Here is a 27,465-nt window from a genome sequence, read left to right as displayed (position 1 = left end):
CTCTGCCGCTCTCCGTACTGCCAGGGTAACCATAGCAACGGCAGTACGCTGTCAGACTGGCAACATAAACGGAGAGAAGAAGAGGAGAGGTGATTGTTAAAAAGCTACATAAGTTCAGGCTGAGCATCGTTAGCACGTTTGTTCGAAAACAAAAACAGCAGGTATTAAAAAAGGAGAATGTTTATTTTTTTTTTTAATTTTTAGCCTTTAAAAACTGAAGCTAGAAAGCGGTTCTAAATTTACAAATGGATTCGGGAAAAGTTGTGCACAGAAGAAAGCCGGGGATCCCTGTAATTGGTTTGAAAGCATCCCAGAAGAGCCACCGCCATCAGGAGGTGAGCAGTTTGGAAATGTCTCCACCGGGAAAGTAAATGACATTGTTAGAGTGTGATAACGCCTGATTTACAGGTATTTAAAGCATCAACAGCTGAACACAATAGTGTTGCTGTTAAATTGTTTCTAACTTTTCTGAGCATTTCAGAAATTGCAAATTATATCCCAGCCTAAACTATAACCTAAATTCCTCTCCAGGTTAATGCTAAAAGTCTCGATCTCAGTAAGGTGATTTGTCTTCTTGAAGATCCTTTGACAGTAAGTTAAAAACCTGAATGCCAGTCCTCTTTTTTCTGCTATTGTATTACACATATAGTGCATTTAATCCCCCTATTTTTACTAAAGACTAACTTGAAGGAAAGGCACCTTTTTGTTCTGAAGAAACTACTGAAGAAAAGCCAAATTGGCTTTGTATCCTTTCGGTTTTTTTCTCATATTGTAGACTGTCTTTCTAAGAAATCCCTCTCATGCGTCACACAGCGCAGCAGATTGTCAAATTTTCCTCATTATGGTCCCCTGCTGCAGTGATGGAAATAGATCTGCTCTCATACCATGTAAACACAAAACCAAACATTGGTCCCAAGGCTCTAATTTATCACAGCATCACTCTTTCTGTCAGCATTTTCTGTGTTCAGAAATAGGCTCAGTTATCACAATGACCCATCACCTCCCCTCCCTTATCGGGATTTAGCTCTGCATGAGTGAACAATCTGCCAAAAACTTCTTTAACTGTCTGAAGCTTTTAAAAGAACTGACAGCCATCGCAAAAATACTCAACATCTGCGCAGAGAAGGTGACAGATCACCCCGAATATGTGTCCATTCTGTGTGAAGCTCTTACAATTTGTAGGTAAGAAACCCTTTCAAGCAAACAGCTCATATTTTATCTCACAAGATGATCTGATCATCAGAGTGCTGCTGTCTTTCGTCTCAGGCTTCCCTTTCTGAAGGAGAAGACATCTGACGAGCTGCACTACGCTCAGGATGTCACAGAGTTTCTCTCTCATATGGGTAATAAAGGGCTCGCAGATTGGCCAGTCACTGCTGCTTTAAATACATATATATACAGGTGCAAATTATGTTGTTGGGTTTTTTTAAAACAAAAAGACAGAAAGTAACATTATTTGATCGTAGAGTGTTAAAAATTCAAAACAGGAACAAAATTGTGAAACATTTCATAATTCCAGCTTCTAATTTTGAAACATTTTTATTATTTTAGTTGGTTTTTAATGGTCTTGTTTGCAATACATGATCACATTTTTACAAACCTAATGATCGAAAGATTTCTGCTATGGCATGTTAACCTTACATGCTGCATGACATTCAAAACAAGCTAGCTCCCTCTAAAGATGTGAATTTTTAAAAACAACTCAGAAATATAGATTATTAAATTTTAAGAAATGTTTAATCATTTGAAGTTTTTGTTCTTCAGATGAGAATGACGACATGGAGCGCTTCTGAGTTGTGTTTCTCTTGGCAGGGTGTCTGATGAGAGTGTCTGATGCCGAAGTGAGGCAGCTCATATTTGAATGCGTGAAATCATTCTACAGCTCTGTGGCTCCCAAACAGATGCTCGATGGTACGGATGGTACCACACGAAAGCCTCGGACTTTCCCTTCTAACAACCGATTTTCTAGACTTTCACTAAGTGAGGCTCTGTCATGGCGTCTGTGGTGGCATGCTTGTGCTTTTCTTTGTCCTTTGTGTTTCTTCTCTTTTCTTTTCATTTGTTTTCTTCATGTTTTCTTTATTAGAATTGGTTAGATTTCATATAGATATGTACATGAGCTTACAGCCGTACCCAGTGTCCTATGAGGCTGTTCAGGATTAAGAGATAAAGTTTTTGAACACATTATAGCACAAGTTGAATAGATCATAAAATCTGTCAAATATGAGGCTGAAATAAGGATTGGTAAGTTATTTTTCTGATAATTTAAAAGAGTGTTTTGGGTAGACTTTCAAGAGGCATATCGCCAGTGTGAAGTAGGTGGCTGGTCAGTACAAGGGCTCATTTTTACTTATATATTTTGTTGTTAGTTTAGTCTTTATTAAAGTAATTGACCATCATTTGTTCCAGAAACTCATGTTTAGTGCGACTCTAATTTTTATTTTCATCTGAATCTAATTTGTGGGGGTTTTTTTCTGACCATGGCATGACTTTTTTTAATGTTGATTCCTCTTTAGTTATTAGTGTAATTGTCTTGTTCCTTAAAGTGGACAATTTAATTTCTTAATTTCTGTTTTATGCACACTTTTAGAATTTTTAATGATTTTTTTTTAAAATATTTTTTATTACTTTTGCAACAACATACAAAGGTAGTTTCCAATAATATGCTGTTGTAATAGAAACCCTTTTCCCCCACCCTCACCTCCCACTCTGCTCTCTTCCGAACAAAGAAAAAAGAACAAGCTCACATGAAATATATATACAATTGTACAATATGTGGCATTTATACATAATTCAAGGGGAAAAAAAGAAGAAAATATAATCAATAAGAATATTTAATGATTATTTTTAACATTTCAAAGTTTTGGGTAATGAGGAGATTGTATGAAAAATTAATCCATGTTTGACAAAAGCCTTTTTTTCATCTCCTGGCTCTGTAAAGGCTGATAACTCTAATATGTTCATCTAAGTTGCACAACTCTGCATATAAGCATAGAAGCACCACCTGCTTCTGTTTGTGAGGGTCAGCCAATCAGGATGAGGTTGGGGTAAGAGGAAAAGGGCTAAAATTACTTGTTTTAAACAGAAGCTGATGTGAGGGATTGCGCTATGGCTGAAATCACCTTAATAAATCCACTTTAAATGGCTTATAATGATCTCTTAGCTTGTTTCTTCCCTGATGTTGAACCTGGCATTTAAACATTTATAGTTGTATTTAATAATGTTTCTGCTCTGTTTCCTCAGGCCTCCAGCCGACCTCTCCAGGCTACAGGCTGCAGCTGCTGGAGCGCAGTGAGCTGGCTCAGACACTTCTCCTCTCCATGGCCACTCTCGAAAACCAGCCCACCATCAAACTGCAACTCCTTCACATCCTTCAGATCCTCTCCAGCTGCTCTGGTCAGTCATTTATTTCAATGCAGAGCCAGTGAGGGAGGGAAGGGGAGGAGCAGATGACCTCCTTCATTGGAGAACGTAGCCAGCTCTCAAGAACATAAATCAGACTTTCAGACAATGATGATTTTAAGTGTCCTTAAAATAACTGGGTTATTTACTGGGTTACACACGTCTATGTTTCACTTTACAACCACAGATATGAACTGTTCGTCAATACTCCACGCACGAGGAGCAGAGACGGTATGTCTCCACATGAACGACCACGATCCGTCCGGCCAGGTCCTGTTCCGTTCTTCCGAAATCCTCTGGAACCTGCTGGAGAGGGGCAACAAGGAGGTGGTCACCGCTCAGCTCGGCACCCTGGAGTGTGTCCTGTACGCGTGTCCTCCTCATTTAAGATGCTTTTAAATGTGCACGATGTGCCTGATGGATGTAGAATCTTTTAAATGAGGCAGCATAAGGGAAAATTCCTTGGAGTTTACTTCACAAAAATTTCAAGATTTTAAGTACAATGTTTTTCTAATCTATTAAATGCCTCGAACAATCAACACACCTTTAAAAGACTAGGGAAGAAATACAGAACTACAATGAAATAAACATAACAAATACATCATTCTTTTGTTGTGTGTAATGATTTTACATAATTGAAATGCCTGCAGCTCTGATTTTAGCCAAACCATCATTTTTAATGGAAAAGTTTAATTATTTGTAATTCATCTGATTTCTGTTGGTTGTGTGTTCCTTATGTGGCAGGCCTTTGTGCTGTCATTTATCCTTTGATAGCTGACTTTTGGCTTTATTTGTTCCTCAGCTCTCTGAAAGAAGCATTTTTTCACCTGCTGAACACCGGCTCTGGACATTCAGACCTCCAACTCAGAAACGATCTGCTCGTGATCACAACTCTCATTGCAGAAAGTCCAGGCTCACAGCTTATTGTGAGTACAGGACAGTTTAATGAATAGTAATTTGTTACTTTTTTTCACCCACCGGGTGTTTTTATGAATTTCTTTAATAATTTGAGGTGTTTCTAATTTTCAGGAGAGTTCATTTGCCAAACAGCTTGTGGTTTTCAGCACATTTCCAGAGCGTGAGGGCACTCGATCCTTTAAATGTTACACACTTTTTTACAAATGACTTCATTATTCATGAATACAGTAGCATCTTTTATGAAAATAAAACTGCTTATTTTATTTATGTTTTAGTGAAAAGTCACAACCCTTTGATCCGCAACCTGAAGCTCAGCTATAGTAACGAAGACTTGAAAATGAAGAAGTTGCTGTTGAATCTGCTGGTTGTTATGTCGAGGGACTTGGCTGCCCTGCAGGTCAGTCACACGCTCACCCAGTTATTGTTTAAGTTTGGATAACCTGTGTGATGACTCAGTTTTCTTCTCTCAGCTTTATAAAGAAGAACGTGTTGTTCTGGCTCTGCTGGCGCTCATGAAGCCGCCTGTCGCCTCCTCGTCTGAGTGTCAGTCGGGGTCACGACACTGGTCCGCTGCGCAAAAGGAGGAGCTCCAGCTGCAGGCGCTGGCCACCCTCGCCACCATCGGGCCGCTCATGTTGGAGGAGTACATTTCCTGTGAGGGGAGTACCTGTCTGCTACTCCTGCTGGACTGGTGTGTTGGGCCAGGTTAGGAAACACAAGAAAAACAAGACCAAGCAGAATCTGTACTGTATCTGAAAGGTTAAAGGTCAAGGGAATTGCAGTGTCCTATCAGAGTGTATTTGTACCAAACACAAAGTCACTTATACACTTACTTTTTGTCATGACCATGATTTGCTACGCAACAGACATTTAAACAGCTTTTATCTCTTACACTTTATCATACTCTTCTTTTGTCTCTTAAAGGTTATTTTTTAATGCAACTGATAGTTTAACTAGTTTCACAGCTTACAAAATACCTCATAATCACACCCCCAAATCTAACCAAAAATAGCTCTTAAATAATACACATTTCAACTCCTCTCACATGCTTTTGACTTTTAATGAAGTATGTAATCCATGTAATACACACCTCATTAAATAAAGTCCAATGAAACATTTTCATTTGAATTTTTAATCAGGTTTTCTTTATCTGTATTTAGGAAATGGGTAAAACACTTGTTATATTTTAGATAATATCTATGCAGAAATATTCAAAGGAGCTTGCAAAGAAAATATATGCAGAAATATACAAAATCTTAAAGGGTTCGCAAACTTTTTCACAAACTGAACAATCAGTCAGTAACGATATTCTCTCCTTTATTTCAGATTCTTACTTTGGCCAGGGTCACAGCTTCCACGCCACCGGAGGCAGAGGCGGTAAGAAGGCACAGACGCGGCACTGTATCAGAGTGCTGAGATCGGTGACTTCTCTGGGTGAAGAGTCTGTAAACCAGGACCTCTGTGATCAGGGAATCATCAACCAGCTTCTGGGTGACTGGACTGGACACATGACACATGCTCAATATCAACATTTACTGTTGATGAATTCAGTAGAGTCAAAGCTGTCGTGTTTCCTCAGGGATTCTCATGCAGATAGACGCGGGTCCTGATGAAGATGATGTCGTCGCTCTGGAGATAAAGTCGGATATTCAGGTGATCCTTTCAACGCTGTGTGAGACCGACATGCACAGAAAGGTAAAGCTCATATTGCTAACTTAATAAAAGCGCTTAGAACTGGCTAGTTGGATATCTGGTGAGTCTGTGTTTGTTTGCTGCCTGTTCTGTTTCATAGGAACTGTTTGGCTCAGAGGGAGTTGAGATGGCGGTTCATTTTCTGAAAAAAGGCTCCGACAAGTTTTACAGCGGCCTCGGACACAACAAGCTCGTGCTCTCCACAGTGGACTGTGTGTGGTCAGTGAACTGCAGCACACTTTAATAGATTAACTGCTGTATTTATTCATACTTGTACAGTCATTTACATTTGCCAGATCCAGGCTAGAGTAATATGAGAAACCAGAAGTGTAACTCTGATAGCCAGATGTATGATGATGTCTTTGTTAGGCATAATTTAATTGTATAATATAGTTTCTGTATTGGAGCAGATGAAAAACTCACTTCGATTTAATGGCATAACTGCCTTAGCGGACAAATGGGACTTGCTCAGTTTACATAATATGAATGCAGTTCAGCTCAGAGGCATTTAACCTCTTAAATCTGGGGCCTTTTGCTGATAAGTATTTTATTTTCAATTTTATTTTCGTTTTTCTGAAGGTTTATGCTGTAAACTAGTCATAATGAACATTAATCAGTACGACTTACAGTGAGCTTGGGAGTAGAGCAGGGCGATATGGCCAAAAATATTTATCACGATATATATTTGAAAATTTGCGATAACGATGTAACCAACGATATAATTGATGCGAGACAAAATACAACTCCACAACATTACTAGCGCAAAAAAACAATCTTCCATTTATTTTCACTTAAACAAGAAGCTGGTTTTTATGTACATTAAAGCTTTATAAAAATGTAACAGTGCAAATGCAAATTCCTTGCTGAAAGTTTAACCAAAAGGCATTTCCAGTAGAAATGGGCTGACATATCCTGAGCATAACCATGTATAATATCCACTGAAGTTAAAAAGAGGTGCTTTGCAACATTAAACTGCAGTGTGCAGTACGTATTTTTCGGACCATAAGGTGCACGGGATTATAAGGCACATTAAGCGAAACAAAGCAGTCAGATAAATCAAACTTTATTAAACTCATTCTTCTTGCTTCCTCCACTTCTGTACCATTGATTCATTAATGGTGAATTCTCTGGCAGCTGCTCTATTCCCATGTTGTTGCAGTATATTAATGACTAACCTCGTATTGTGGATGGTAGTGATGGGATTTCCGGCTCTTTTTAGAGATCCGGCTCTTTCGGTTCGGCTCACTAAAAAGAGCCGGCTCTTTCGGCTCCGAACCGGCTCTTCAGGTTGTTTTGTTGCTTTAATTAATTTATTATTAACAATAATATAAAATTATGCACAAAAGGAATTACTAACATAAAAACAAGTGGTTTTATTTATATATGTTTATATATAAATATATGCGGTGGCCCCTAGAGACAAAACACGTACAAACTCCAAAACACATTTCTAGCATGAACTGAACTTCCAAAGCAGAGCTACTAGATCACTTAAATTACACAATTGAAAGCATGTGTGTATTGTTTGTGTATTTATACACAGGCACTCATATATATATTCAAATAATTTAAAAAAAAGTTCATTTACCTGTTATTACCACACACCAAATCCGGTCGTTGGTACTTGCTGGCTTGTGTAGCCACAAGATAACAAAGGCTCAACACTGCGCCCAGCATCCTGGAGCACTTCTGTTGTCTTTTGTACGTGTTTTGAGTTTTTATGTGCTTCTGAGTTTTTACGTGCTTCGGAATTTGTACGTGTTTTTACGTGTTTTGGAGTTTTTACGTGTTTTGGAGTTTGTACGTGTTTTTACGTGTTTTGGAGTTTGTACATGCTTCAGAGTTCGTACGTGATTTGAAGTTTGTATGTGCTTTGTCTCTAGGGGCCACCGTAAATATACTTTTATTTATTCACTCCACATAAAATGTAATAAATAAATCATATAATACAAAAATCAACTATTCACATTTCAAGTTTTAACTATTTAAATTTTCAGCTTTTTCCTTTCACAAATTTAAAGTGAAAAGAACACAAAACACTGCAAACCACAACACAATTAAATATAAATTATAATATGAAAACTAAAAGAACATGCATATTCTCTGTCATATGGACCTGCATGAATAAACTTTCTCAATCCTTTATCATCTGCAACTGAAAATAGTTGTGGATGATTACTATACCTTTCTAATGTTGTTGTCCCTGCCTCTCTTTCTCTCTCTCTGGCTCTGTTCCTGTGCTACTGAGTGTAACTACCGCCCCTCCCCCCTCTGCCCAGCATAAAGCACAAGGCTCGCGTGCAGAGTGAAGCGGAAAAAAAGTGCGAGAGAGAGGCTGAGAGAAAGGAAAAAAAAAAAAAACAAAACCCACGTGACGGCTCGCGATAAGGAGCCGGCTCGCGTCGTTCACGTCAAAGAGCCGGCTCTAAGAGCCATTTCGTTCGCGAACGACCCATCACTAGTGGATGGATTATCTCAGTTGTTCTCCTGACTGAAGTTTGGTCCGTTTACAGCATCCTGCCATGCGATTGCATTTGTCTCTAACTATCAGGAACTTTAACGTTAACTTTTATAAGTGGAAAAGTGTTAGTGTTCGTCCTCCAGCTTCACTGTTTATGTTATGCTAACATAGCTGTGTCGCTAGCGATCACGTAGCACATCATTATATACCAGCTAGCCCAACTTCAGTAACCCTACAAACGTCACTGCTGTTTAGTTTCCTGTCTTCATTTATGTTGGAAGTGATAGCAGAGCTGTACGTTTGATTTTTTTCAGAAATCTCTCAGTCAGAACATGCAATATCATGCTTAGGTAACTAGCGAAACTAGCGAGCTAACTTCCGCTAGCTTCCTGCTAACTTCTAACTCCGTTAAATGTAATAACTTTTGTTTTCATGGATGCCTGGAAGTTAAACTTTATAGTTACACCTGGTAAAGCAGCAATGCTGATCGTTTTATTAAAGATGAAAGAATTTATACAGTTTTTAACTCTAAGTGATGCTGCAGTGTTGTTTGACCTGAAGCATTGGGAGTTTAGGACCCAGATTACTCCCAGATTTAAGAGCATCTTAGTCCGACAAATACGACAATAACAACGGCCGCTTGCATGTTCTGCAAAAAAATGTGCTTTGTTGTGTATCTGACGGACAAACACCAAACCAGTTCCACATCACGGAAGTTGCACCATTTTTACAAACCAATTCTGGTTCATCTGTTTCACTCAACAATCGGCCATGTGCGTATGAAAACAAAGGCACTGCGCATGCGCGTTTTACTCCCATTCTATCGCGATATTTCATTTTCCTATCGTTGCCTAACATTATACCGGTATTACCGTGAACGGTATAATATGGCCCAGCCCTACTTGGGAGTGGCTGCAATCACGGCACTGTAAGAAGGTGACAGATGTACTATGGTTGTTCGCCTTCCTTGACTCCTCACTCTAACCAGTGTTGCTCCCTGCCCAGGATGTGCACTTCCTCATAATTGAAAGATTGGCCACTGGCCTGCAGGTTCAATAGACTGCAGAGTCCCACCCCAAGGAAGCATGTCTTCTGTGTGTTTAGCAAGAGGTTGTTTGGTTTCCCTGATGCATGATAAACAGCAGTCCTCCTGGCACTTAATGACGTACACTATATTATTCTGTTTACTCCGAGAGACCTGGGGTCCTTGGAGTGGACCATTTTTTGGCGAAAGTGACAGAGATGCTGTGTTTTTCAAAAAGCCTGTCTCAGCTGTTCACATAAGGCAGGGGTATCCAACTCCAGGCCTTAAGGGCCGGTGTCCTGCAGGTTTTAGATCTCACTCTGGGTTAACACACCTGAATCAAATGATTATTTCATTACCAGGCCTCTGGAGAACCTCAAGACATGTTGAGGAGGTAATTTTGTCATTTAAATCAGCTGTGTTGGATCAAACACATCTAAAACCTGCAGGACACCGGCCCTCGAGGCCTGGAGTTGGACACCCCTGACATGAGGGATCACCAACAGTTTTTATGCAGGCAGTGATTAACCTTCTGGATCCTGGAGGATCCTGGAGGGGGGGGACTGTGCTCTGAGGAGATGGTGCTGTAGCGTTCTAATAATACCCAATTTGTGCTCCAGAGACTGGTGAGAGTTATACCTTAAATACTGGGCTGTAAGCATTGGTTTATGGTACACATGAACTTTCAAAAGTCTCTCTATTACTCACAGTAATTTGTCGTTTTACTGTCCTATTTCATATCCTCCCTGGTGAACTCGATGTGTTTGTCCACAGAACGTGAGTGAATTGTGGTCCATATGAACAGAATCAACTTTCTGGGAAACATTATTTACTACTTTCTACAATATTACCTACATTTAATCATAGTTTTATCCATAGGCTATGGTGTAGTAACAGATATGACCATCAGCATGAAGAGGGTCAGTGAATTTTAACCTAATCTGGAGAAATATTTGATGTCTACCCCATTAGAAATAAAAGTACAGAATCTCGAGATCTGTTATAATGACCTCGAGTTCAGGTCATCATAACACTTGTTATACGGGTCTGATCTTGATTTTTCAGTTCTGTTATGGACCTGCGAGCAGCTCAACAAGCACATTTTTTGTTGCAATTACAAGCCAACTATCAGGGGTCTATTTTTTGTCTCCTACAGCTGAGAAAGTTTCTGTCTGTGCGCCTTTTCTCCCATCAGGTCGTGTGTCGTAGGCTGCTACACCACAGAAGATTACTTTCTGGTTAAAGACGGGGTGTTTCTTCTCCTCAACTTACTCAGTGTGAGTAAAAGTTTCCTGAATTTACTGTCGAGGCTATAAAAGTTTCCTTTTTTCTTCCTGTATTTTGTGATTAAAAATAGGATCTCAGCTGCTCTGTGTTAAAGCTAGTTCATACAAGGCAGCGTTCACAGGTAATATAAACGTCCTTTTCTCCTGCAGACAAGCCCGAGGTGTGTGCACGGTGTCGTCCTCGCCACCCTGTTAGAGTTATGTGACAACCCGAACACGGTGCCGTACATTCTGACGTGGAGGGACGGCAACGGACAGACGGCTCCGAGACTCCTGCTGCAGCTGTGGAGAGAGGAAGAGGAGGAGCTAGGAGTTCCTCGAAATCAACATGGAAGCATCGCAGGTCGGTCTGCGATGCTTCCATGTTGATTCAGATCATCGCACTGAGAACAGATTTCACCTTTTTCTTTCAATTAGATATCAAATCGAAATAAAGAACTTTATGTTCCCTTTCAGTCGATTCACTCGGTACAACACATAAGTATGGGATATCACGCCCTCGCGTGTCCTGGCTGAAGAAACCTTTATTCACGCCTTTACGGCAGATGACGTGTGATGACACGCGCAAGGCCCCGCCCGCACATATAGCCGCTGCCATCACCGTCATCCCTCAGTTCTTACGCTCTTCACCTCGCTGAGAACACCTCTGCTGAGTTGGGCTAGCTAGCTACTGCTAGTTAGCTCCGTTGTCTGCCAACTTGAACCTAGCTTAACTGCCCCTGTTGGTGTTAGCCTCCACCGCCCAGCTGGTGCGTAGGCTGCCCGCGGAGCGCTATTTTCAAGTTTTTCTTGTGCAGCGTTTCGCTTTGCGTTTTGGGAATGGACTCCAAACCGAAGCGAGCAAAGCAGAAATCTTCTGTTCGCCCCTGTCCTCAGGGATGTGGTTTCTCTTTGCACGACAGCGACCAGCACGATGCCTGCCCTGTCTGCCTGGGGATCGTCCACGCTAGGAGAGCGTTGACGGAGCCCGAAGCTTGTGCGTTTTGTCGCCAGCTCCGACGCTCGACCCTGGAAAGACGGGTGACGTTTGTGGAAAGAGTGCTGGGACGCTCGGCTGTCGCACGGCATGACCCTCTTCTTTCCGAGTCTGGAGCCCCGGCTTCGTCCGAGTCCGAAGACGAAAATTTTCAGGTCGATGTCCCCGCGATTAGCTGGGCTGACCACATGGAATACGTTGACGGGTTAGCCGATGACGGACCGGAACCATGCAGGAGCGCTGACGGGCTTCAGCCTGGGTTGAAGCCCGCCAGCGCTCCCCAGGAAGACGATGACGTGCTGGACATCGGCCTGGACATCCATGGTTTGTCGGAGGATGAGCAGGAGAGCTCATTGTCGACCCAATATGCCGCCGCTGCTGCGCCGGTCGGCCACGATGACACCTCTCTTTTCTCCCTGTTTCGCCGTGCCGCTGAGAAGCTGCAGGTGGACTGGCCCTCTCCTCCACCAGCTCGGAAGCCGTCGCGGTTTGCGGGTTTTTTCCTTCCACCGGAGCCCGCAACGGCCAAAAACTGCCTCCCCATGTTCCCAGACTTTCTCTGCGAGCTAACAGCGTCATGGGACAAACCTCTGTCTACCCGCGTCACTGTGCCCGGCTATGGACAGTACATGGAATTGGACGGCGCCGAGGGAGCTGGTTTAGCTAACCCACCCCCTATGGAGCCGTCTCTGGCTGCTTATCTGGCCCCGTCCCATAACCATGGTGTCGGTGGCCCCGCAACTCTGCCGTCCAAGCACTGCAGATTCTCGGCCTCGCAGCTGGAGAAGATTTATCGGGCTCAGGCCGGCACCGCTCGAGCCATGAGCTCCGTCACCATGCTCCAGACGTACCAAGCAATGTGCCTGGCGGAGCTTGGATCGCTGGTTCCGGAGGACAGCCCGCTGTCACCTCTTCTTAACGAGGTTAGAGTCACCACGGATTACATCCTCCGTGCGTCTCGCTGTGCAGCGCTCTCCCTGGGCAGAGGGATGGCTTCGACAGTGGTGGCGCAGAGGCACCTGTGGCTGACCCTCTCCGACGTCCCTGATAGAGACAGAGCTGTGTATCTGGACGCACCAGTGTCTGCGGCTGGGTTATTCGGACATTCACTTGAAGCCATTCAGGCTAGATTCGATCTGAGGAAGAAGCAGACGGAAGCTCTGCGCGACATCATCCCCAGACGCCAGCCCCAGCCCAAGCCCACTGCTAGCTCTCACAGGCCCGCCGCTCCTCTGACAGCTGGCAAGAGACCGGCGCCCACTGCTGGAGTGGGAGGGCCGCCGGCGAGAGCACGTACTCCGGCCCGAGCTCCACGCCAGTCGGCCTGGGGCAAAGGCCCTCCCCCGGGCCCCCGACGGGACCCGACGCCCAGGAGGAAGAAGCCTCAGCCCTCCTAGCTGTGATTGCGAGTGGGGAAGGGATCCGGCAGCAGGGAGACGCTGCTCTTACCCCTCTGTTGCCGCACAAGAGGTGCCGCTTAAGTTCTGTTCAGGTTGTCAGCCCCAGAAGGCGCTGCACTTCCCTATCGCGGTCTCCCAAGCACATAACCCCTGCACACGGTTCAGATGTGTTGAATGTTCAAGCGACCACATCGAGTGTTCCCGCTGTTTTTCATTGTTATGCCCCGGAAAAGGTGCACCCAACAAAATGTATAAATGTACATGTTCCCATGTTGCAATCAATAAAGAGTGTTGTTTACTCTCAAACAATCTCAAACGCTCAACCTGCAGGCGAAATGAGCCAGGTCAGGCAGGGGATGCAGTCCCCTGCAGACACACTGGGGGGCGACGGCGCCCCGCCGTCAGTGCTGCAGGCCAGCCGGCTGGCTGCTCACTTCCCTCAGTGGCGCGCTTGCGCCCCCTCTCCGTGGGTGCTGCAAACCGTTGCCATGGGTTACCGGTTGCAGTTCCGGGTCAAGCCGCCTCGTTTCCAAAGAGTCGTGAACACGATTGTCAACCCCGAGGCAGCCTTGGTACTCAGAGAGGAAATACAGGCGCTATTACAGAAGAGAGCAATACGGGTGGTCCCCGCTTCGGAGACGGACAAAGGTTGGTACAGCCGTTATTTTGTCATTCCGAAGAAAGGGGGAGGGCTTCGTCCCATCCTCGACCTGCGAGTCTTGAACACGTACCTGCGAACGTACAGGTTCAAGATGCTAACACTCAGACAGCTCCTGAGTGCAGTCGGCCCGGGAGATTGGTTTGCGACAATCGATCTAACAGATGCTTATTTTCATGTCGCTATACACCCGAAACACAGGCAGTTTCTGAGGTTTGCATTCGAGGGCGTAGCCTACGAATACCTAGTGCTGCCGTTCGGGCTGTCGCTCGCTCCCCGCACCTTTACGAAATGTGCCGAGGCAGCGCTAGCGCCCCTCAGGAAGAGGGGCATCCGCATCTTGGCCTACCTGGACGACTGGGCTCTCGTGGCTTGCTCCAGAGAACAGGCGGAGACGCAGCTGTCGCGGGTTCTGTCACACATTCAGACACTGGGGTTCTCTGTGAACTTTCAGAAGAGCTCGCTAATCCCAGGTCAACAGATCGCTTTTCTCGGTCTGGAAATATGCTCTCTTTCCAGCCGCGCACGGTTGTCAGAGCACAGAGTGGCCGCGTTTCATCGCTGCCTCGCTCAATTTCAGCTGGGACGCAGACTGCGTTTCCAGACGATATTGCGCTTGTTGGGCATGATGGCATCTATGATCGCCGTAGTGCCGCTTGGGCTGTTGAAAATGAGAGCGTTTCAACGCTGGACTCTTTCTCACCGTTTGTGTGCTTCGCGTCACCTCCGGAGGAGGCTGCCGGTAACTGCGTCTTGCATGCTAGCTCTCCGTCCTTGGAGGGAGCCCGGGCTACTGCACCAGGGCTCTCGGATTGGGAGGGTGTTGTTTCGCAAGGTGGTGTCCACAGATGCTTCCCTAAGTGGGTGGGGGGGTCTGGTCCGCGGCTCAGCGCCAGCTGCACATCAACCACTTAGAGCTGTTAGCAGTGTTCTTAGCTCTAAAGCGTTTCCGTCCAGTCCTGCAGGGCCAGCATGTCTTAGTCAGGACGGACAATTCAACAGTGGTGTCTTATATAAACAGGCAGGGAGGAACACGCTCTCTTCCCCTGTTGCAGCTGTCTCGCTCTCTGCTGTTATGGTGCAGTGTTCATTTTCTGACTCTGAGAGCCACCCATGTCCCGGGCCACCTGAACCTGGGGCCGGACCTTCTCTCCAGGGGGGGTCCTCTGGTGAGAGAATGGAGGTTACACCCTTCAATAGTGGCTCAGATTTGGGATCTATTTGGCGAGGCGCAAATAGATCTTTTTGCTTCCAGGGTGAATGCTCACTGCCCCCTGTACTTCTCCATAATCGACCACGATGCACCCTTGGGCTTGGACGCGCTAGCGCACCAATGGCCAGACGTGCTCCTGTATGCATTTCCCCCAGTGGAAATGATATCTCCAATTCTGGAGAGGGTGCGTCAGCATTCCCTCTCTCTGATCCTGGTGGCCCCTTGGTGGCCCGCGAAGTCGTGGTATGCAGAAATAATCAGCCTGCTTGCAGCAAGTCCTTGGCAGCTTCCTCTCCGCAGGGATCTCCTCTCTCAGGCGGGGGGGGAAGTGTTTCATCCGCGCCCGGATCTGTGGCACCTTCATGCTTACCTGCTGAGAGGTTAAACTTGGTTGCTAAGGGTCTGCCACCTAGTGTGGTAGCGACGATTCAGAGCGCCAGGGCCTCGTCTACTAGAGGCTTGTACGCTTACAAATGGCGAGCCTTCGAGCGATGGTGCCAGGACCGCCACACTCTCCCATTTCAGTGCTCTATTGTGGATGTTTTGACATTCCTGCAGGAGCTGTTGGATAAAGGCCTTTCGTTTTCGACGATCAAGGTTTATTTAGCGGCTATATCTGCTTGTCATATCGGTTTTGACGGGGTGACACCAGGTGCGCATCCCCTCGCCGTGCGTTTTCTGAAAGGGGTTCGCCGGCTGAGGCCCGTGCTTAAGTCCAGTGTCCCGGCTTGGGACTTGTCTTTGGTGCTGGAGGCCCTTTGTGGCCCTCCGTTTGAACCCGTTGAGTCGGTAGATATGAAACTTCTTTCGTATAAGACCGCATTACTTCTCGCTTTGGCCTCGGCGAAGCGAGTGGGGGACCTTCATGCGCTGTCTGTGCATCCTGCCTGCACACAGTTTTCTCCTGATGGCCGCAAGGTCGTATTGCGTCCGAATGCCGCCTATCTTCCCAAGATCATGCCTGCATCTTATAGTTCAATGGAGTTTGAGTTGCTGAGCTTTTGCTCCCCTCCTTTTGAATCTGAGGAGCAGAGGAGGGTGCATTCTCTTTGTCCGGTGCGTGCGCTACGCACCTACATTGAGCGCACTCGGGATGTGCGTTTGTGTGACCAGTTGTTTGTCTGCTTCGCTAATCCGAATAGAGGTAGAGCTCTGTCCAGGCAGAGGCTGTCCCACTGGATTGTAGAGGCTATCTCGCTGGCATACAGCACCGGAGGTTTTGCGTTGCCCCACGGGGTGGGAGCTCATTCCACCAGGGGGATGGCGACCTCATGGGCTCTTTTTAGAGGGGTGCCTGTGGCTGATATTTGTGCAGCGGCTAATTGGGCGTCGCCGCACACTTTTGTGCGGTTTTATCGGTTGGACGTTACAGCCCCTTCGGTGGCTCATGCTGTCCTTTCTGCTGGGTCTACCACTCACTAAGGATGTGGTGGTCCCGTTCCGGTTCGGTGGCTGCTCTGCGGGGCGTGTATATAGGTCCCATACTTATGTGTTGTACCGAGTGAATCGACTGAAAGGGAACGATTGGTTATGTCTATAACTTCTGTTCCCTGAAGGAGAGGAACGAGGTACAACACAGGGTGGCCCCACTGAGCAGTTGGCTCGGTGAAGAGCGGCTATCGAACTGAGGGATGACGGTGATGGCAGCGGCTATATGTGCGGGCGGGGCCTTGCGCGTGTCATCACACGTCATCTGCCGTAAAGGCGTGAATAAAGGTTTCTTCAGCCAGGACACGCGAGGGCGTGATATCCCATACTTATGTGTTGTACCTCGTTCCTCTCCTTCAGGGAACAGAAGTTATAGACATAACCAATCGTTTTTTAGATTTCTGCTGCACTAACAGGTAAATGTTTCTACTAAACTGCTGATGCAAATTTTTATTTTTTTTTAAAGTATCCTGTTAGTCTGTAATGTTGTTTTGGGGTCTTTTACGGGCGCCTCTGCTTTGTCCTCCACTGTCTGTGTTGGACTTCGACACACACAGCATTATTTCTTTTCCCAACCTGGATTTTATAAACATCTGATTTTTATCTGACATTTTTATGTAACGATAACGTTCTGTACCACTGAGCCAACCAGATGCAGGGAATGGTTAAATATAACTGGAAACAATGTAAATGAAAATACTTTTTTGTATGTTTTTGCATAGCTGATGGATTTTGTTTTTTCATCTCTCCGTCTCAGACAGAAGGTTTTAAAAGTTTTACATTTTGCCAGCAGGTAAAAATCAGATTTTAGGTCCTTTTGGCTCTGTAATCTCATATAGTTCTCTTTGTTATTTCTTTTATCTTGAAGATCCTCAGAGGCCCATCCACAGTCTTTTCCAGCTGGATGAAGCTCAGCTTTCATTTCCTGCTAATGTGCCGAGTGCTGCAGTATTGGAGATGTCAGAGAACCTGCGATCGAAGATTTACTCCGTCTTCTGCAAAATTGGTAACCAAACAAATTATTCAGTTTCATACTAAATGTAAAGTATTTATTAAGAAGATTTTGTAATTAGATTATTTGATTAGCCCAATTTCTTTGTAGCTCCTCCTATAGACCAGTTATACATATTTATTTATTTAGTATTTATTTTTATTAATAAAAAAATACCATTAAAACAAAATCCAGAAGGTTGTAAAACAAAAGGCTATTTTTACATGTTTCTTTTTGTAGTCTTTCAAATCATATTCAGTCTCAATTTGGCTTTTTTAAATGAAATTTATCACTTATTGATTGAAGATATTTTGAAGTTTTGAAATATCAGAGTAATAAAATGATATCATGATGTTCTGTTCAAAACATTCAGTTGTTGGGCACAGCTAATATTGTTATATTAAAAAGCAAACGGGAGTATTTGTGACTTTTTCCTTTTTCAGGGTTTCAGGATCTTCCTGGATTGTTGGGAAAAGATTATGTGACTCTGACCATCATCAGGAGATATCTAGACTTTAAGGTAAAAGTGAAGAGGAAATACTGTTGATGCTTCATATAATAGTTGCTCAGACTTACAATCTGTTCAAAGTTTGTTCAAACCTGAAATTAATATGAAGCTTTAGCTGTGAGTAGAGTAGAGATATTCAAAGTGAAAGTACAAAAGTCCTCGTTCAACAAAATACAGAGAGCGAGAACTCTGAGGGACCAACTTATTTTGTCTTACTGTGGCTGAACCAGCAGCTTAAGTTTTGGATACTCAGGCAGTGAAAGTCTGTCAGGAAAACAATCTATAAATAACCGTTAGTCACAGGGAGTAAAGACTTAAAGGAGTCTGGAGCTCTCTTAAAGGTTTCAGATGCAGAGGACATAAACCGAGATAAACATCAACATGTCTGTCTCTTGTGGTGCTGCAGGTCGGTGAGGTGTGGGATGAGATCAGCCGGGAACTGAGTCTGGAAGGCGGTAGGCCGATCAGCCCCGACCAGGAGGCTCTGAGCACCATCTGCAAGATCGCAGAGGACACGGCGAAGAGGATCGTGGAGGAACAAAACAGCATCCTGGAGCACCATCAGAAGGAGGACATCAGAGAAGAGAAACTCACATACACAGAGGTACGGAGTAAAGGAGTGGAAATAGCTTACATGAAAGTCAGCTTAAAATGTTTTTCTTTAACAAAAAACCCCAAAAAGACAAATTATATTACACAGATTGGTTTTTTTTTTCTTCCTGAGCTACTATACAAATAATCAGATTTATTTTCACATGCATAATCAAACAAATTCACTCTATTTTTTTCTTTCTTTTTTTGTATGTCTAGTAAAACGTTTTCATTGTATGTTTGACTAGAAGCAGAGATCCTCTGGGACAATTTGTTTTAGTTGGAGGAGATCAGGCTTTTGCTGTGACTGCTCCGAAACTGCCTTTACATATCAGGACCTCTCCAACACTGGATACATTTAAAACTCGTTTAAAGTCCCATTTTTACTCTTTGGCTTTTAATAATGCTTATTAAAAGCCAAAGAGTAAAAATGTCATTATTTTGTCATTATTTTATTATTAATGATAAAATTCTTATTTTATTCTTATTTTTTTCTTATCTTTTATTTTACTTTCCTTTTAAATTTTATCTGATTATTTTATTGTTATTTTCTGGTCAACAGTTGTTGTTTTTAAAAGTGCTATATAAATAAAATTGATTTGATAGTAAAATGAATTCTGACTTTTTTCTGTCTTTATCGCAGATGAAGTCTCGCTGGAAGCAAAAGGAGTTCATGGCGAAGTCATGGGAGGATTATGTTTCCAGAACTTCAAACTATGAAGCCCTGAAGGTTTAAAGATTTTTAACTATAAATTCTATCCTAATAATAATAATAATAACAATAATAATATCTAGATTCTCAGTATAAGTAGTAAGTGTATATTTTTGTTATGCGCTTTGTATACAGGAAGTAAAAGCACAGAGGGAGAAGTACGCCGAATCATCCAGACCTAAACCAAAGCACGAGGACGCTGCTATCCGCCCTGCTGAGGTCTTTACACTTAACCTTTCGTGACTTTTACAGGTCACCCACTTAATTGATTAAAATACTTAAATCTCATATCTTATTTTCACAAAATGGAGCAAAGAAAAAAGTCTGTTTCAGGTATAGCTCATTTTCTGGTTCTGAGAATGAGCATTTTTAATGCATGTAATGAATTTCAGCTTAATTTGGAGTTTGTGGCTTAGAAAGCATCTCTGAAATTAGTTTTAATAGTAGATAAATCCTGACATTCAGGGGCCCAATAACATAAATGAAGAAGATGAATGAAAATATATAAGATGAGATTAGACGTACTTTATGTTACGGTTTGGAGGAGGACTCAAGCGCAGGACTCCAGTTCTGATGCTCACAAGAAGGATTTATTTACAATTCACCAGGTGTATATACAAGAAGGTGCGGGGGGTGCTATATACAGCTGAGTGAGGGAAGAAGGGGTCTCCAGGGAAGTCCAGGGGGAAAGCACGCGTTCTTCAAATCATCCACACACACGATCACAGGCTTACACTCCGACACTGCCACACGGGAATCACACGGGGGAAAATCCAGGAAGCTCTGTAGACAGGGAGACAGGGTTAAGTACGACGCACAAAGGAAAATACTCTTAACTAGACTTGCTGTAGCTTGACTTCACTAATTAATAACTTCAGTAGATCTTAACTCTGCACTAATAATGCACAAAGCACAAAATGATCATGAAGTCAGCTTAAATACGCAGGGGGTAAGAACAAATGGTGGTGAGGAATTGGTGTACCGGTAGTTATTATGCAAACTTTTAATATTTTAAGGTGATAACCAAATATAAATCTGAAGTTTTGGTGAAATGTGATGCCCTTCAGAATATGCTCTGTAAAGAGTTGTTAGATACAAAAGAGTTTCTTTATCTTTAATTCAGTTCTTTTCCTGTTATTTGTGAACAATGATCAAAATTTTAAAAATTGAGGAGCAACTCGCTGTAGTCTTGACGTTCTGTTTCGGTGTGTTTCAGCATTTCATCGGACACGTCGTTGGAGTGGAGAGCACGGACGCTCAGGGTCCGGCAGGAGTGAAGGTGACGCTGGTAAGAACGCCGGTCAGAGCCCCAAGTCAGGACAAAGGAGAACCAACAACACCAAACCCAGACTACTTCAGCACGGCGTCTTCTGCAGACTGACGTTACCGAAGTCACTCTTAATACAAGGCATTCACATTGTCATGTCACAGCATTTATTGTGCTGTATGCTCATAAAATTAAACTGCATTAATGTAAAGACTGCATTAAGGTGTTTTACAGGAATTGTCAAGATACATGAGTAGAGCAGAGGGGTCAGAAAGTTCATTACAACTTAAAGTGAACTTTACTAGTTTAAAGCAGTCCAAAATAACTGAGTCCAATCGGCAAGAAGATACATACGTTTTTTTTTTTTAAACGGGGGGAAAAAAGGGCAGTGAAGGAGTGACTCAGTGCAAACAACCCACACTAAAAAAATAATATTATAATACTCAAAAATGCAGACTTTAAGTAAGTTAATTATGCAAGGTTTTTTTTGTAATTTTGTTACAAAGTGAAATGTTAAACATTAAACTTAATGGTTAAATGAAATTTACTTAATTGGTGTGCATTCAGTTTATACCAAGCATGTTTACCTTATTGATTAATAATTTGAATAATTTGCATTTTACTCACAGTTATTGCTTCATATTTATGAGGACAAGTACTATTGTTTTGAGTGCAAGGTGTAATTCTAGACAGAGTGATGATTAGGGATTAGACACAGGTGGAGACTCAAAACTCCAGAGCAAAACAGAAGGAAAATGAAGAGAAAACAACCTAAAGGTATGGAAGTTTGTATCCACCATCTAAAAAACACAATTTGAGGTTGCTAACTTAAAAAGAAAATAGCTTAAAATTGTACCTTTGCTCTGCCTGGCAAAATGTTTTTTTCTTTTTCTGTTGCAGAAACAAGCTTGCATAAAAAAGACACGTACTAAACACAGAGACAAGAAAACTCACATTAAACATGAACCCAACAGCATTAACACAGAGACGAGAACAGATTGGGACAATCTAAACTCAAAATAGGAACCGAAGCAAAATACAGACCAAGATCTAAAAACTAAGGCTAGAACAAGAAAACCAACTTGTCAGGAAGAGAAAACAAGAAAGATAAAAGAAAAATAATTCAAGAAAGCTGCTTATAGTGTTTACATTTCTGGTTCCTGTGGCTCTCGAGGGATGCAGCAGATGCAGACGTGAGGTCACTCCATGTGTACAATCAACACCTTGTAGTCTAGCCCACCACCCCAGCCCTTTATACAGGCACACACACAGTCTCTGTCCTTTCAGACAACGTTACACTGGCTTACTTTAATTTCCTGAAGACTTATCTGAGCCATAACCAGACTATTATATTTTTATTTATTTACATATTTTTCAAGTCCTCTCAGTGCGACTGTGAGAAGCAGTAACTTGGCTTTCCTTTGGAGCTAACATGACTTATTTCGGTGCACAGAGCATTCATGTACAATCTGTTTTAAATTCAAATTGTTGTTTTTTTCCAAATAATTATGGTTTTTGCATCAAAACTAATAAAGTAATTAGATTTATTAACAATAATCTTTAAATCGTTAAAAATAAAATTCTAATGTTTTGGTATGTTTTCATCCTGCATTTATGTAACCACTCCTGCACCACGAACAAAGAGAGCCTGAACAATCAATGTGGCCTCATAGACTCCGCTGCATTATGTAACATCACTTTACCTTTAAACATAATAAGCCCACAGTGTAATTACATCCACTCGAGGTTAACGCTCTCATTAAATGCTGCAGTTTTTTTGGCTGTAAAAATTAAACTTTTTACTGCTGGGTTGTTAAAAAGTATTTTCTCTTTTATGGGTTACATAAGTGACTGCAGTGCATTAACACACATGTTCCTTCAAGCGTGCAACATGCTGCACAGAGCGACCTCTTCTTCTTCTCCTCCTCTCTCCGCTCTCACCCGTTTCACTGGCTGGATGGCCAAATCACCCCTGACAGGCCGGAGCTTTTCATGCGGCGCTGCGAGTGTTTGTGTGGCACACTGTACAAAAGAGCAGGGACACACAGGACCCTCTTCAGCACGTCAGGCTGCCCCCTGTTTGCTCAGACTGCCGAGGGGCTTCACGGGGCCGGAGGTCCGTCTGCCGTCGATGAAGGCACGTCTGGATCCCAACTGGATGCTCATCAACTCCACGAGGACCTCCTAACTTCAAACTGTGAGGCTGATATGTTTTACCTGAAGGCTGATGACGCTGTGGAGACACCAACAATAAATGGCTTATAACACATTATAATGAAGCTGTTAAAGTGATAAAGTAAAAGTTTATATAATTACAGCTTTTACTGTCATCAGTTAGCTTCTGCTTAAGGCAAATACGTCCAAAAACATTTTAAAATGTGTTATAAACTGTTTATTAAAGGGTCACACAGTGTAAGCCTTAGAAATACTAAACAAGAAGACTTAAAATAAGGTATTGATATTAATAAAAAATTAATATCCTCAAACATTTCCTTGCTTTAGTGGCTTTGAAACTGAGATGTGACAAAACTTATGTCAGGCTGTGATATCAGTTTGAATTACCTCAATATGACTAAACTAGTTGGGTTAAAGACAGTTTTATGTTGTCTGCAACCTATTAGGTTTGTTACAATGAATAGCTCAAAATAAAATTTAAGTGTTCATTTCTCCACAGAGATTTACTTCTCTTGAGTATGGTTTAAATATGTATCTATTAAAAACATCCTCAAATAAACCAGGCAGTTCAAAGTGAGGCAGAAATCTGTTTTTAAAGTCACTGATTTCCATCAAGAAGATTAAGTTCTCCTTGAGATAAATTGGAGGGTGTCACAGCAGGATAAATGAGATGTGGAAGAAAAATGTGTCTTTTCCCTTTATTTTTCTGTGAAATGCATCTAATTATATCTTTTTGGGCTTTTCCCGTCAAACAGTGAAGGCGTCCAAAGCAACCATAATATATTCAGCCAGTTTGCCAGACACTGAGTGAGCCTAGTCCTAAATTAAAAGAAAATTTCACGGAAGATCACCTCTGAAAATTGTTTTAAATCTAAGTCCATGTCTGGGAAACTGAGCCATACTGTCTGCATAAATCTCATCTAACAATGCTCACTTAATGAAAACAGTAAGAGGGATGGGAGTTTTCCTCTCCTGCAGGAAGCTCCTCTCCCGTCGGAGAAACTGAGGCAGCAGGAATGATGATCAGACTGGGAAGACTGACACCGGGATACTTCCGCCTCCTCCAGGTTTGTGACTCTTAATTCCTGATTACATCCATGTTTCATCATTAAGTGGTTCTTCATCAGTAAACGTGTGTGCACAGAAAAGTCTTCTAGCTGTTGTTATCATAAAGCAAATCTGAGTCTGAATGAATAATTTATGGTTTCTATACATTTTTAATAGCGATACTTTAGACTATGACAAACAGCAGCAGTGGACAGGATGTTCAGAAAGCTCCATCTCTGGAGGGTTTATGTTATATAAGCTGTTCAGACTCCAGCAACAGAAAAATAACTGATGCTGTCGTCCTGCTCAGTTCTCAAAAGTACCAAAAATGGTGGTGAGGTAGGTGAGTAGATTTAATGTTTACCTTCATAAAAAATGAGTGACTTCTTCTTTAGCCTTTACTTTATATCAATTTGATCTTTAATCGCTCACAGATCAAAGACACATCAGTGGTTTTAGGAAAAGTTTTCCCTCCATTGGCCCATCGGGCGATTAAATCACACTTTTTGTGTCTAATTTAATTCCTTCATATACTGTTAATTTAAGCTATATTAAAGTAGTTGAAAAAAACTGCAGTGAAGCAGGTTGTGTCTGGTGGTAAGGAGGTAGGTCTGTCACGCCTAAAGGGTGGAGTTATGCGGACTCCTGGGCGTGTCCAACAGATGCACAGATGACAGGTTATGATGTTTGCTACTGTAGTGAAGTTGGAAAGGGTTTAAAACTTGTTACTTTAACAATGATTAGATTTTATTAATCCACTCTGAAAATAAAAAAATGGAAAACTAACTGAAGACATGCAGAAGAGACAGTGAGGCAAAGGACTGCGGGGTGAGACGGCGCTGTGTATACACAGAAATGCAATCGGGGATGTGAACACAGCAGTGAAAAACAAGAAGTAGGTGCAGAAAATCAGCACAATCACAGGGGAGGACGTAAAATGTATTACGAGTCACGGAAGATGACTTATAAAGTAGAACAGGAAGTAAGCAATCATAACCAAATAGTGAAACACAAACGTAAACTTAATATGAGGAAAAAATCTGAGCAAACTAATAAACTCTGATATATACAGTAACTCGAAGAAAGACCTCAAGACTGAAAAGACTAAAGAAATACAGAATGACAATGTAAAGAAACAAACTAAGATCCAGTTAGAGGGTATTTATTAATAATAAACGAGAAATAGTGCTGGTCCACGGGGAGATGGAGTCGGTTATGGAGGGTGCGTGAGGACTGATTCGAGATCACGATTTGGTCATTTGTGTTGGTTATTTTTACATTAGTGAAATGTTACCAGGAAAATAAAGGGATCAGGATTCATTTGTGTTCTTTATGCCCACACATTTTTATTACCGTTATTAGTGCTGTTTTGTCAAAGCAAGCATTTGTGCCCTGACACACATTGATGAGATGAATCTGTCACTTCCAACTCATCATCATCAGTGGTAAAAGGGTTAATTTTACCCCAAACCATGACCTTTCCTAAACCCAACCAAAGAAGTTATATATGATGTAAGCATCACATTTATCGTCCCGGTTATCAGTCTCATTTAAGGTGTGGAAATTAAAGCACCTTCTGGGGCCTTTCCTTTGTTTTATTGAATTTAACTTTATTGGACAGCGTGAACATTTAAAGCTGTCATCAGCCAGATGAATTATTACCCAAGTGGAGCATTCACTGAAAGCTTTAGTGTCTCACTATAGCAGTCCCTAGGTGACTGAAAGGAAAACACTCAGTGAGGAGTAAGAATATTTTAACAGCCTTTCTTCACCTGTGTGTCCACCTCGTCCACAGAGGCAGATGTCGGGTGAGGTCCAGATTCAGCCGCAGAGCAGCCTCATCGATCCTATCGCCATGACGATGGCCGCGGTGGGGATGGGAGTGTCTCTGTACAGCGCCAGGCGGATGTCAGAGAGAGTCCAGCTGAAGCGGCCAAACGCCTGAGAGATCTCACCTGTTCACCGGTTCAGTTTCTGCGGTTCATGCGACATGTGTTTGTGAACGTCAGAGAAAGTCAGCGGAGGAGGAGTGTGTTTATGTGTGTGGGTGTGTCTGTGTGGTGCTAGAAGGAAAATCTAAGTGTCCCCGAAGGAAAATGTGAGTCGGTCATCAGCATGTCGCATGTGTGAAGCTGTAGTTTGATAACCCTACGTGTTGTGTGCAGGATGTCTTTAAAAGGAGTGCGTATTAAATCAGAGATTTGTACTTTAATTCAGTTAATCATCAATTAACAAACAGCATTAGAGTTTAGTTTTAATTTAAAAATGTGTATAATACAGATGTAATTCAATTCAATTTTATTTATATAGAACCAAATCACAACAAGTCGCCTCAAGGTGCTTTTTATTGTCAGCTAAAAATCCTACAATAATACAAGGAAAACAGAGAAAAGCCCAACAATGATTAGACCCCCTATGTGCAAGTGCTTTGGTGACAGTGGGAAGGAAAAACTCCTTTTTAACAGGAAGAAACATCCAGCAAAACTAATGTAAGTTGAAAATCTTACAAAGTTATTTTATTCATTAATATTAGTCACAAACACACCCTTCCAGGCATTTCTGATAGTTTTTATATAAATTATTAAGCAGCATCACATCTGAGTATTTCTTCACTAATCACACTAAGCATCTTCGAAGCATCTTCGAACGACTTACTGAAGAAAATGTCTGTAAATGTAAGATGCTAACTCAGAGATATCTACACTTCTTTGTGCGTCTAATAAAAATGTTCACATTTTCTGAGCTCTGTGTGCAGACTAATGTTTTCAAACAGCAGACTGCAGTCCATTCAGGTGCTTCTCGGCTCAAGGACAACAAGCCTTTAAAGCTTAACAGGATCGCACCATTCTGTCCTGTAAAAGCAGACAGGACAGACACATCAGTCAGAATGTTTTCAAAGCGCTCTCTGGTTCTCAGGCTTCATCCATGTGGAAACGGTCTGAGGGGAAACGGATGCTGTCAGGCGACTGCACAGTCTGTATGGGGTGATTAATGTGACTGAAGCTCCAGCAGAGGAAGTGATTTTACTGCAAGGCGTGAATCGTGACATGAGTTTATTTTCAAATCGACTGATTCTTCGGTCTCACATGAGTTTGTCAAATGGTCCGGGATGTTGGGATGAACAGACTCCCTTTTCCGGTTCTCGCTTTGGGTGACGCTTTGAATCGGTTTTTTCCAATCAGGCCTGGGAGTGACTCAGAGCTGTAAAGGATGATACCCAGTAATAAATAGGGGAATTACAATATCACTGCTGATCTAGATGACCGAGCCCTCCTGTGGGTCACTGCATGGGACTTGTTTCTGTATCATATCAGCACATCTGCCTCCAGATGGACACCGAATAACACCCTGTCCTTTTCTGTGTCTCATTCCTGAACATAAAGACATACAAAACCATAAAATTGATGCTTCTAATATAGATCGAGATTATATTGAAAGAGCTTCTAGGAAATTTAGTTAGTGCCTGTTAACTGCATGGTGATCATGTTCATCTTAGAATTGACATTTCAACATCTCTGGTGTTCATAATTTTATTGTTTGACTTTCATTTGTGAGCACAGAGTGTAAATAAAAGTTGGATCTTTAGCCACCGAGGCTGTTTGTTTGTGAGGACAGAGTTGTGAACTGAGGAAGAGAATAATTAATAATTAATAATTAATAATCCAGGTCCTGAAAGGTGTACGTAAGATGTGCATACTAACAATTTCCCTGTGCTA

At 42.5% G+C, this 27,465-nt stretch overlaps 1 protein-coding gene and 1 long non-coding RNA gene across 3 annotated transcripts; both read left to right on the top strand.

Annotated features, from left to right (window-relative positions):
- The first annotated feature begins 22 nt into the window (after positions 1–22).
- cfap69 (cilia and flagella associated protein 69) lies at positions 23–21,949 on the top strand. Of its 2 annotated transcripts, XM_026155697.1 has the most exons (24): positions 39–89; positions 205–335; positions 532–591; positions 679–744; positions 1,073–1,182; positions 1,267–1,343; positions 1,813–1,980; positions 3,244–3,396; positions 3,590–3,767; positions 4,205–4,328; positions 4,432–4,480; positions 4,596–4,717; positions 4,791–5,025; positions 5,647–5,811; positions 5,900–6,015; positions 6,113–6,231; positions 10,693–10,774; positions 10,934–11,126; positions 17,327–17,464; positions 17,893–17,969; positions 18,364–18,561; positions 19,192–19,278; positions 19,396–19,479; positions 20,477–21,949. In XM_026155697.1, the coding sequence occupies exons 2-24, from the start codon at positions 246–248 to the stop codon at positions 20,639–20,641; spliced, it is 2,856 nt and encodes a 951-aa protein (XP_026011482.1). In that variant the 5' UTR covers positions 39–89; positions 205–245; the 3' UTR covers positions 20,642–21,949. The 2 variants fall into 2 exon arrangements, with proteins under 2 accessions (XP_026011483.1, XP_026011482.1); XM_026155698.1 differs by having other exon boundaries at positions 23–335; positions 1,813–1,911; positions 20,477–21,948.
- A 486-nt stretch (positions 21,950–22,435) lies between these two features.
- On the top strand, positions 22,436–26,047 carry LOC113014282 (uncharacterized). The gene is made up of 3 exons (XR_003270949.1): positions 22,436–22,724; positions 23,681–23,769; positions 25,545–26,047. It is a non-coding gene; the product is annotated as an uncharacterized LOC113014282 (long non-coding RNA).
- Positions 26,048–27,465: the final 1,418 nt, after the last annotated feature.

Source organism: Astatotilapia calliptera, chromosome 22 (assembly GCF_900246225.1).
Source record: "Astatotilapia calliptera chromosome 22, fAstCal1.2, whole genome shotgun sequence".
NCBI classification, from domain to species: domain Eukaryota; kingdom Metazoa; phylum Chordata; class Actinopteri; order Cichliformes; family Cichlidae; genus Astatotilapia; species Astatotilapia calliptera.
This window is presented reverse-complemented; position numbering and strand designations above follow the sequence as displayed.